Below are 12,365 nucleotides of genomic sequence, written 5' to 3' on the forward strand. Positions count from 1 at the left end.
GTTGTTGCAGCTTTCATCATCCTGGGTGTCTGCTATGCTGGTGTCTCTATTAGGGTTAAATGAAGAGAGCAAACTACACAGGAAAAGGGGAAGATAATAGGAAAACAACAAAAGGACGCTAAACATTTATAGCTTTAGAAAAAAATAGAAATATTTCTAAATGTAAAAACCATACTGTTGTGTTTTTTTGAATGCAGAATAAGAGAAGAGTAAAAAAGACGAGCTAATTAAATGAAATCAGTTGTTATCGATTATTATCACAGATTGTGAATCTGGTTGGAACAAAAACCTGCAGCTACAGTGGGTCCCCAGGACAACTGCTTTAAACAAACGCACAGACACCCGCAGTGCATGCTGGGACATGTAGTCTTGTAGGGCAGCCCTGTTGGGCTCCTTGGGGAGCTGCCAGGACTAATCATTCCTACTTTATGGGACTTCCGTTTGATCCAGAAGTGCTTCATTTGGGCTATGCCCTGGCACCAGAGATACCCCTGTGTCCAGGATAAAAGGAGTCGGGTGAAAAGGGGGCAAAGCTTGCCTGAGTGGTGCAGAGAAAGAGAAACACAGAATTCTATTATATTATTGTGCCTTTGTTATTAATTCTATAATAAATACATGCGTGTACATCCGGGACTTGTGTTTGTGCAGTTGGGTTTGGGTGCTGAAACGCCCCCTACTGGTCACAACCAAAAAACTCACATTTTTAAACTGTATGGTGACCAGCATTTGTTTTTTTTTTTTGTCACAGTCAGCTTTCCCCTCAAATGAGCACAAATGTCAACTCACAACCTGCCAGCAGTGGCCCAGAACCCAACAGGGGGTCACGAGAAACTCATCACCCCTTTTGAGTCCCACTAAACAACCCAGCAGTAAGAATCTTTACTAATTTAGATCCATAACAGGTGCTTAAATAATGAGGAGCGAATGTGAACAGCTTAGTGAAACAACTAAGGGTTCGAGACTATCTTGATCTCCTTGAGCTGCTACACATTAAAGATGTCGGGTTTGTCCACGGATTAGGACCCGACCGGTGTCACCACACAACCAAGTGAAGTGCCACTGGATTTCTAAGAGTGTAGGAGGGCCGTATTTGTGGGACCCTTCAAATTCAACAGCTGCTTTAGATTTGAACTGCTCCCTGCCACTTTAGCAGCACTAGGAGGCCGGCGTGAACCGTTGCTGACACCAAAAATAGAAAGAGGAACTTAAAGACCACGTCTGCAAATAGTTTGATTTTTTTAAAGTTGCTGCTACCCAATAGGCCAGCAAGAAAAGCAGCCCAGAAATACACAGCGTTATGGCTTTTTTTTACTGATTATTCTTTATTTAGGATAGGCCTTTAATCAGGCTTTAATACAAAAAAAAAAATCAATATACATTCATTAGAGAATTGCAAACAGGAATAATGGACTGACTTTCAGTTCCTGGCCTCTCAGGTTCAAACCAGGAATCGTAGCTGCCAATGACGTGCAGAACACACCACGAGGAATAAATACATCAGGCACGCGCCGTTTGATTTAAATTAATAGCAAGTCTCCGTCTCACACAATGTCCGCAGCTTCATTTACAGGTCAGTTACAAAGAGATGAACTCCGTCCGTTGGGAAAAAAATAAAGGAGTCAATATGTCAAAGAAAAACTTGAAAACGCCGCAGCCATCGTTTGGTCAGCAGTGCCGACGTCATGAGCCTCTCCGGAGAAAAGACGTGGCATGAAAATACAAAATGTCGACTGGCTTTGGACGAACAGACCAGCGTCCGATAGGAACGAACGACATGGGGGGATTGCAGTCCCCATCATCCCCACTGGCGCTCGCGTGCTTAGTGCAAAAATAAAATAAAATTTAAAAAAATGGCATTGGCACCCCAAGCCGAAGACGACGCTAAAAGAGCAGAACCCCACATTCATAATTAATTTATTCCAAAACTGTCACCAAAATAAATGTTATATGAATTAAGGAAATAAAACCACACGTCACCCGACATTCAGAGCACAGACCTACACAGTACCCCTCAAGCCGGGGTGGTCATTGCAGCGGACAATCGTGAAAGGCAGACCATCGGGAGGTCACATGATACTAATGGTTACACATGATTGGATCAAATAAGAAAAAGACCCCAAAGCGGAGTTCAAGTGTGAGGTCGCTGAATGACATGTAGGGGGCGCCCCCTTTTATATACACGGAACACGTCAGACTAAAAGAGGCGTGGCATCCAGCGCCGCGCCAGAGGTCAGGCTGCGTTTTTTTTTTTTCTTTTAAGTCCATAATTAACCAATCAAAAGTCCGGATCGGGCATTCGTCCTTCTTTAGTGCAGCCCTTTTTATGTAATTTCCTTAGCAAATGTCCAAAAGAGCCCAAACCAAATGGCGCTCATTTCTGTAGTGCTCAACGCGCCCACTGAAGTGGATGGATGGCGCCACATCCAAGCTCAGCTCAGATCGACGAGGTCAGCCACAGGTGGGTCACCCTGCTGTTGGTTCCGCTTGCTGAGCCACTCCTGCCGGACTGCGTCGACCTCTTTCCGGTATCGTTCGTGCAGCTCTACGAAGTTTTCCAGCGGCTCGCTGGTAAAAGTGGAAGGTCCTGGCTTATGCGTGGCTGCTCCCCCGTGCACCGGCCGCCTCAGATGAGTAGTGACCCGCTCACTCTCGATACCTAAGACCGTGAGCCGGTGCCGGGGTCCCGAGTCCACGTGCACTTGTTCATACGTACGCTCCAAATCCTGCACCAGCATACGCAAGCGACTGAAGTTCGCCCATAGCAGGGCTTTCACCCAGGCTTCCTGCGTACACTGGTCCTCCGCTGCTAACTTGTAGGTGCGGATCCCGGGTCCCTCGTAACGGATGTCAAAGGCGTAGTTTTCGTTGGATTCACAAAGCTGCACGGAGCAGCCCTCCAGCACGATGACCCCCAGCGGTTCGCGGTCACTCCGCTTCTCGTAGTAGAACAACAGGTTGCCCTTCAGTATGAACCAGCGCTTCTGATAGGAGGTGTTACGCTCGCCCTTCTTGTACAAGTGACCCTCTTTGTCGACCGGGGTCTTGCTGGTGGCATACAGCATGACCGGCTTCCCGTGGAGCTTCATGGTGGCAACCGGCAGCACCACCTGCTGCTAGGGGGAAAAAATAAAAATGCTAAATTAATGTCTCAAACAGAGACACCTAGAGTTTACAGATTAATCTAGCCCCGTGCCATTATACGGAGGAATATTTTGGACATAAATAAATATCAATAATAAAAGCACTGGAAATGCAACGATACATAAATAACAGCATGTAATGTGAGTGTAAATAATTAAATATGTCACAAAATATATATTTATTGATTTTATTTAATTATTTGTTCATTTAGTTATTTCAGCGACACCTGTGCAACATGAAATAAGCCCCGAAATGAGCGCTGTCACTTTGACTCGTCAAAGTTGAGAGGGCGGGCTCTAGCGAGTGCTGTGTTCTGATTGGTGAAACATAGGCGGCGCTCCGGCCGCAAGCCGTCAGCCATCGAGTGCCCCATTTACGGCAGACACTTCAAATGCAGACTCCTCGCGATACGTTCAGAGTTTCTTGGATGAAAGTCATCGCTTCGCAGAGATTTTTTTCCTTGCATTCTTTATCTGATGCAACTTTTTTTCCCCCCCAAGTCAAGAAAAGCGTGTGGGGATGAGTCACCAATCGGAACACACAACGTGTTTGGACCCGCCCTCCCGATTTGATGAGTGAAATGTGATCATTTTCATTTTAAGGCTTATTTCATGTTGTATGCGTGTCACTAGAATAAATAAATGAAGAAACAATTAAATTATTATAAAAAGACATAAGAAACAAGCAAAATATTTCGTGACGCATTAAATTATTTATCCTCACATTTCATGTTATTATGTTATTTACTGTCATATTTCACAGCACATTTATTTATTTAATTTTGTCTGAAAAATTCCTCCATACTGCTCTGCTGTTGTACTGATACACTCTTAAAATTCAAAGTGACAAAGTGGTTGTTCAGTGAAGCCATGGGGTAACCATTTAAAAGGCCATCCACATAAAGAACCTTCCATCCTTAGATCTTCACAGGAATACATAAATAACCGTGAATAAATGACAACAGAGCTGTGAATCCCCACTGGGCTCCCGATGTTAACAGGCCTGTCTCTGCATACGGCCACACGGACACAGTTCAGGTTTTCTTCATCTGGTTGTGCCCTGCTTAGTATGTTTAAGCCTCTGTGGCCCACCCCAGTACTTGGATGGGAGACCACCTATGGTAGAGGTTGAGCCAAGTGTTGGCGAACTTTCCCCAAATCTACATGTTGGATGTATAAAATTAATTTCCAGTGTTCGTCCCCGTGTTGTCGTGCGGGGCGTTAATTGGCGTTGCACCCCAGCGCTGTGCCCGTCTGCTCCTTCAGTGAGGGCGCCAGACGCGGTTAGGACGCTGAAAGGGTAAGACGCGCTTCTCAAGCTCTCTCGTTCTCTTTGAATTCTTTCTACTTTTGATTCATTTTGGAGAATTTTAACTTTTTTTCGTTTAATATAAAAGACACCGACATTATCATATGCAGCATTTTATTTCACGTATGTGCAGATGCTGCAGATGTTCTATCAAACAGTTGTGGCGAGTGCCCTCTTCTACGCAGTGGTGTGCTGGGGAGGCAGCATTAAGAGGAAAGACGCCTCACGCCTGGACAAACTGGTGAGGAAGGCAGGCTCTATTGTTGGCATGGAGCTGGACAGTTTAACATCTGTGGCAGAGCGAAGGGCGCTGAGCAGGCTCCTATCAATTATGGAGAATCCACTGCATCCACTAAATAATGTCATCTCCAGACAGAAGAGCACCTTCAGCGACAGACTGCTGTCACTGTCCTGCTCCACAGACAGATTGAGGAGATCGTTCCTCCCCCAAACTATGCGACTCTTTAATTCCACCAGGGGGGGGGTAAACGTTAATATTTAACATTATACATACTTATTGTCTGTTTTTTTTTTTTTTTTTTTTTTTTTTTTTTTTTTTTTTTCACCTGTATTATTATCATTCTTTAATTTAATATTATTTATTGTATCAGTATGCTGCTGCTGAAGAATGTGAATTTCCCATTGGGATTAATAAAGTATCTATCTATCTATCTATCTATCTATCTATCTATCTATCTATCTATCTATCTATCTATCTATCTATCTATCTATCTATCTATCTATCTATCTATCTTTATATTTCAAGTGATTACACTACTCGGAAGGTCCGCGTTTTTTACATCACGGCGTTTGAAACGACATTGCTTTAGTTTTCTGCGTTTTTCATTTTAATATTGCGTTATCTTATTTGGATGTTTTATTTCCTTAGAAGTAAATGAGAGAAAGAGAGGGAGAAGTTGGATCCCCGTGTGACGCCCCTTTTGCTGTGTCTCCATTATCTTTGTATATTGGTGTGGAGACGCAGTGTAACCGGAGTAAAGGAGAGAGTAAACTGGATTCCTTGTTTCATTTCTTTCTTTCTTTCTTTTTCTTTCTTTGTGTAAGAATAAAATAATTGGACCCAACCGACTGTTGTCTGCCTTTTCTTGCAGCCCATACAACTCTCAACGCAAAGGTGAATCCATCAGTAGTTCCTAACACTCTGGGGTTGTAACATGATCCCTGGGCATCTTTCCTAAGTGTTCCCTCGATGCCCTGGCTAAATTGCCCAGCACAGCTTTGTAAGTTCTGCTCCCCAAGAGATGACTAACTGTCGCTGTCACCCCTTCACTATACCTGACACCAAATGTGTGGTGAGTTCACTGTGGCACAAGAATGGCTGCCGTCGCGTCTTCCAGGTGGGTGCTGCACATTGGTGATTACTGAAGTGGCTTCTAGGTTAACAAGGCGCTATACCAATGTAATTCATTAATTAGGTAACCTATTAAACACTTGAGAGTTCGATTTTCGGCACGGTGGCGCAGTGGGTAGCGCTGCTGCCTCGCAGTTGGGAGACCTGGGTTCGCTTCCCGGGTCCTCCCTGCGTGGAGTTTGTGTTCTCCCCGTGTCTGCGTGGGTTTCCTCCGGGCGCTCCGGTTTCCTCCCACAGTCCAAAGACATGCAGATTAGGTGGATTGGCGATTCTAAATTGGCCCTAGTGTGTGCTTGGTGTGTTTGTGTGTGTCCTGCGGTGGGTTGGCACCCTGCCCGGGATTGGTTCCTGCCTTGTGCCCTGTGTTGGCTGGGATTGGCTCCAGCAGACCCCCGTGACCCTGTGTTCGGATTCAGCGGGTTGGAAAATGGCTGGATGGATGGAGTTCGATTTTGTCCACATATCAGGAACCTTTTCAAAGTCCAAAAAGTCAGCTTCACATGCTAAGAACCCGTCCCAAAATGAAACGGTGCCTTGTCAAGCAACCACACAACCCCGAAGTCAAGTGCCGTTTAAGAGGCAAATGTCTCAAGAATGCAGGTACACTCTCCCGTACACTAACTCCTCCATAAAAAGGCTTTGCCTAAATATTTTAACATCATTTCATTTTTACTTGACCTGTTTTTAAAATCAAATTCTGTTTTTGATGTGCATGTGATGAAGGCTCAGAGCGGCTGGTTCATCAGAGTTGAATTATTGCTTGCACACTTTACACCCCGGCCGGCGCTCTATGTCATTTCTTATCTGTATTAATATTTGTTTTGCAATTCGGTTTATCACGTCAAAGTAAAACAAACAAACAAAAAAACGTCTGATGGTGCAACCAGTCTGTCCAAGGGCTCATGCTGCATGGTAGAAGATGACATTTACCAAGTAGGCGGTGCTCACCTGTCCAAAACTATTCCAAGTATACCCGCAGTTTTCACTTTACAGTTCCCTACACGACGTCTTTGCTAACTTGACACAAATTCCAATTTAAAAAGAACGAGCCCTGGCGCTTCACTGACAAATCCCTCATTTGTTATTTATAAGACAGACAATGGGCACGCTGCATGCCAGGTTGCCTTACCAACGCAGCAACTTCAAGAGCTCCACATGTATGGTGGACGGCGTGATGTGCGTTTGGGATCTGTAATCACTTTTAAACATCATTACCAACAACCCGCCATCGCCACCGGCTCCAGCCCACATACCTGAACTCGAGTCGTACTCTACGCTGCCCACGTCGCCTTCTCCGCTCACACCTCCGCGATGGTGGCACTGACAAAGCTCTCGACAACCTCACCTGCCGGAGCTTCACCTGGCCGGCACTTCCGGGACGGAGAGGGAGGATCGAGGGAGGGCGGGCCGAGAAAAGGCGAAGTGAGAGGAAGGTCGGGCAGCTCGCGGCTTCAGGACGTCGCTTGTGCCGTCCGAACCCGTCCAGTCCTACACCACTCGTCACCTCCGTCATTCACCTCTACCCGCTTGTGCCCTTCAATGCCCAGTCTGATGGCGCTCGCATGTGGTGTTTCCACTGACACAGCAGCCAGTCAGGCAGCGGCGCTTAATCAGTCCCGGAAATAACAGCCAGATAAAGAAAGAAAGAAAGAAAGAAAGTACGATCGTTCTTCCTGCATGACACACGCCGAAACAACTTTCATGCCTGCTTGGGGGATTTGAATGTGTGAAGATCCATCGGCCAGCACGCCCAGGGTCCTAGTGCGGAGTGGTTGTCAGGGCAGTAACCCAAAAAAGGAAATCTCTGTACAGTTCCATTTCTGTTATAAAGAAAGGCGTCACTGATCGTTAACTACAAAGCCCTTAATCTCACTTTCTAAAAGGACATTTCAGGCTCAGGAAGCGCATTCGTATCGGAGTCACATTAATTGGCCAGTTGTACCCAATACAAAGAATTTGGCTCACGCACCATAACATAAAGACAACACAAGCATACAAAGTGCGGGGCAGTGTAAGAAATTCTAAATTAAATAGCGAAATAAGCATTTTCTATAGCTCAGAACTAGCTGTGCTACCCATCTAAGAGGTGCTGAATTCTAATCAACGTGGACCTCAGCATTAATGTTTGCAGTGCACCATCTATTGGAACGTATTTTGTAAAGCATGTAGTAATTAAATGCATTTCATTTGTCATTTCAACAGGTGGCACATCACAAAACGTTGTAATAAAATGCATTATAACAAGTATTTGTGATCTGTTGGAAAGACAAATGCAATGCATTTTATTACTGAACAAGTTTGTGACATGCCAACTCTTGGAATGACAAATCCTGGCATATATCCCTGTTATGTGAAAGCTGGTATGGGATTTGTAAAAACATTGTTAATATTTGTGATGCACCATCTGTTAGAATGACAAATGCAGTGCATATGTCTTGTCTTATATGCCATTTGCTAAGGGATTTGTAAAAAGCAGTGTTAGCATTTGTGATGCACCATCTGTTGGAATGCCAAATGCAAAACATATGTCTTTTTATATGCCATTTGCTAAGGGATTTGTAAAAGCAGTGTTAGTATTTGTGATACACCATCTGTTGGAATGCCAAATGCAAATCATATGTCTTTGTTATATGCCATTTGATATAGGATTCATCAAATCAGTGTTAATGTTTGTGATGTGCTATCTACAAATGCAAAGCATATGTCTAAGTTATATGCTGTTTGTGACCCTTAGATACCTACTGGAGAGGCAGAGGAGTCTGCTGTGTCAGACATTTGTAAATCATTTAGTCAGTTCTGAATGCACCCCAACATTCCAGGCACCTGCATTTTGCCATCACGTTTCCCATTAAATTAAATGTTCATGACACTTTGTTTCAGAATGGTCTTGCTTTCCAGTTGAACACTTTTGTTTTGGTTTTTACGAGCCATTTCCTTATATTGGTGTGGCCTTCAGCAACAGTACACTTTCTCCATCCAGCCCGATGGCTTCCCAAAGTAAGTCAAAAATTTCTTCTTTTTCAGATTTTAGAAAGTGTTGACACTGCTATGCAAAATTCTATGCACAAACCAGGATGATAGTCTTTCTTCTGTTTTACCATCCAAATTACGTGTGCTGCACTGGACCGTTTTGTTTTTTAGGTCTTTATCATAACTCAGATCTTCACCTCCACATCACTTTGTGGAGACCTGCTTTCAGTTTGATATTAAAGAGTCTGCTTCTGCTGATCAGCATCTAAAAGCCAAATTACAGAAAACCTACTGAGATTCAATGTGGTATAATAAGAAAATGTGATAAGCTCCAAGAGGGTGAATACTTTTTATACTATACGCTTTTAACTAGATGTGCTACCCATCTAAGAATTCTTGAAATCTAAGTAATCCACATAGACCTCAATATTAAGATTTGTAGTGCACCATCTGTTGGAATGTTTTTTGTAAGGCATGTAGTAATAGCATGCATTAAATTTCTCAGTCCAACAGGTGGTGCATCACAAACATTTGTAGAAATAAAATGCATTACTACAAATTTTTGTGATGCACCATCTATTGGAATGCATATGTCACTGTTATATCCTATTTGGTATGGGATTCATAAAAGCAGTGTTAATTTTGTGATGCTGCATCTGTTGGAATGAATAATGCAATGCATACATCTCTGTTAGATGTCATTTGGTATGGGATTCGTAAAAGCAGTATTAATGTTTGTGATGCACCATCTGTTGGAATGACAAATGCAAAACAATGTCTTGTTATATGCCATTTGGTATGGGATTCATAAAAGCAGTGCTAATATTTGTAATGTGCCATCTGTTGGAATGACAAATGCAATGCATTTTATTACTACACAAGTTTGTGATGTTTAATCTATTGGAATGACAAATCAAAGTGTATGTCTCTGTTATACAAAATTTGGTATGGGATTCATAAAAACTGTTAATATTTGTGATGCACCATCTGTTAGAATGACAAATGCAATGCATATGTCTTATTTTATATGCCATTTGGTAAGGGAGTGGTAAAAGCAATGTTAGTATTTGTGATGCACCATCTGTTGGAATGACAAATGCAAAACATATGTTATTGTTATATGCCATTTGAGACGGGATTCATAAAAGCAGTGGTAATATTTGAGATATGCTATCAATTTGAAAGACAAATGAAAAGCATTTGTTTCTGTTATGTGAAATTTGGTATGGGATTCAAAAAAGATTGTTAATGTGTCTGGTGCATCATCTGTTGGAATGACAACTGCAATGCATTATTATGCTAGAGATGTTTGTGATGAGCCATCTGTTGGAATGACAGAGGCATTGCAGCTCAACACAGATACACAGGTGCTTGTTATTTTATTAAGGTGGATGTTATGTTAAAGCATATCAACAGGTAAAATTACAATAACCCTACATTTTATGAAGCCCATGTCATAGACCGGGTCATATGCCAGAGCCGGCTGTGTGAATAACGATACGAGTTTGATTGTATTTCTTTGGACAGCACATCACACGATCCCTTAAAGTGGCCCCTCTGACTCTTGGAGTCTTTTTGTGTGCAGTGTGCTTGAATATTGCGGCGCTCCGGACAACTGCTAAATGCATCCCCGATTCACTCCAGGCACCGGTGTGAGTGATCAAAAAGTGAAAGGCTTGAACCGCTCATGCGTGTGTGTGTTCTTCATTATGCAAATATTGCCGTTAAACTGGATTATACGGATATACTTAAAACAATGTTACATTCTTCCTCCTGTTGTTCAATACTCGCGAACGAAACTGCAGGAAGCCACTGACATTTGATCATTAACAAAAATAGTGAAGCAAACGGGAAGTGAGAATTCAGGCTGAGTAAACTGAGACCGAGAGCTGACCAACAGGAGACTGTGACGGGAAAGCGAAATTGACGGTGCGTACCTTATTGGATGGCGCTATTGGAAAAAAAAAATCCAATGGGAGGACCCCAGCTGAGCGCACAGCACAAGCAAACCCTGGACTGGGAGAACATCCATCCCAGTGCCCACCAACACCCTCACACAAACCCTGGGCAAATTTGAAGTGACGTGCTCACCTAATATGCAGATGATTGGTGGGCTATAAGGAGAGATGGAGTACCTGCAGATGTGGACATTCACCTGTTGTCCATGGGAACGTCAAGTGATCGATAATACAGTACATTGATATCTGTCTTTGAATCTAATGATATATCACAGCTCCAGCTGATTCAAAACTCAACTGCAAGAGTCCTGACACGAACCGCCAACAGCGGGCACATCCCAGCCATCCTGCTGCCCCTTCACTGCTCCCTGTGTCTTACAGGATTGAATATCAAATTCTGTTATTGACCTGCCCACTAAGGTCCTCTCATTCTGTGCCCCCCACTAACCTGCACTCTGTGGGTGACAGCAGGGTCTTCAGCTCTATATAGCGCCCTGACTGTGGAATGACCCCCCCAATTAATGAGATCAGCTGACTCCGCTCATTTGTTTTTAACTCATTCGTTTAGGAGGACATTAAACAGACCTCTTCTTTCAGTTTACCCCCTCTGTCTGTTTAGGTACTCAGGGTTTGCATTTTTATCACAATTTATGTTATTTGTTCCAGATTGTTTTGTAGTATTATATGTTGTATTTTAGTTTGGATAATTGTCTTTTATTCTATTTGAATGTTTTGCATATTCTGTATTTATCTTTATTTAGTGAAGATATTATTTGTAGCCAATGTTATATCAGTCCTGTTGTTCTTTCTGAATTTTGGGCATAGGAAGGGTGCCATATAAATAAATTGTGTTCTTATTAGTATTTTTCTTTTTTTTTCTTTTGATGGCCCATCGTTTATACTAATAGGCGACAAAAACTAGAACAGTTCTATATAAGACAATTAATATCTTTATATATAATACGCTATTGGCTGTTCGATTGTCTGTAAAGGATTTTAAATCACCTGTAGCTCACAAACCGTTTCACCGATTGACCTGAAATTTGGTACACATATACTACGTGATGTCTACTATCCGCTTTCGGAGTTATGATTTTTATGACTCTTTTAATTTTTATTTTATTTTATTGTAGAATCAACTCTCGGCAGCACGCAGCAGGGCGGCCGTGCGGCGCATGCGTACGTACATCGTTCTTATTCCCTACCACCTTCGCGGTCACTTCCCCTACCTCTTCATATCTTAAATCATTCTTGAGGCAGATTGTGGCACTTAAGTGAAAAAATAAGAAAAACGTACTAAGTAATTGCAACACAAAAACTAACTTAATCAGTTTTAACGCGAAAAGATGCTGAAAAAAGAAGAGAAGCAGCGGGCCACTAGGGTGGAGACAAGAGGAGCTGCTCAGGAAGGAACAAGCGCATCACCCTCTGAGCAAACAAATGAGAAACATACAGAGAAAGAGGAGGAAAACTGTGAATGCTCAAGTCAAGTGTATTCACTGCACGTTATCGTGCAGTACGCCGTTACTGGTATAGCATAATTCAGTGTACAATATCTATTGCCGTTTTCTTCACATACATATTTAAAAATATTAGTTTGTCTTAAATGTTTATTC

General features: G+C 42.8%; 2 protein-coding genes across 3 annotated transcripts in view; one reads left to right on the plus strand and one right to left on the minus strand.

Moving 5' to 3' along the window:
• Positions 1-12,365, plus strand: part of LOC114661759 (nicotinate-nucleotide pyrophosphorylase [carboxylating]-like) — a 188,100-nt gene that overhangs the window by 108,578 nt on the left and 67,157 nt on the right. The window lies entirely within an intron of this gene.
• pheta2 (PH domain containing endocytic trafficking adaptor 2) lies at positions 1,284-7,548 on the minus strand. Of its 2 annotated transcripts, none has more exons than XM_028814953.2 (2): positions 7,075-7,548; positions 1,284-3,110 (listed from the first exon to the last, which is right to left on the minus strand). In XM_028814953.2, the coding sequence occupies exon 2, from the start codon at positions 3,084-3,086 to the stop codon at positions 2,430-2,432; it is 657 nt and encodes a 218-aa protein (XP_028670786.1). In that variant the 5' UTR covers positions 3,087-3,110; positions 7,075-7,548; the 3' UTR covers positions 1,284-2,429. The 2 variants fall into 2 exon arrangements, with proteins under 2 accessions (XP_028670786.1, XP_028670785.1); XM_028814952.2 differs by having other exon boundaries at positions 1,285-3,113.

Source organism: Erpetoichthys calabaricus, chromosome 12 (genome assembly GCF_900747795.2).
Source record: "Erpetoichthys calabaricus chromosome 12, fErpCal1.3, whole genome shotgun sequence".
Lineage (NCBI taxonomy): Eukaryota > Metazoa > Chordata > Cladistia > Polypteriformes > Polypteridae > Erpetoichthys > Erpetoichthys calabaricus.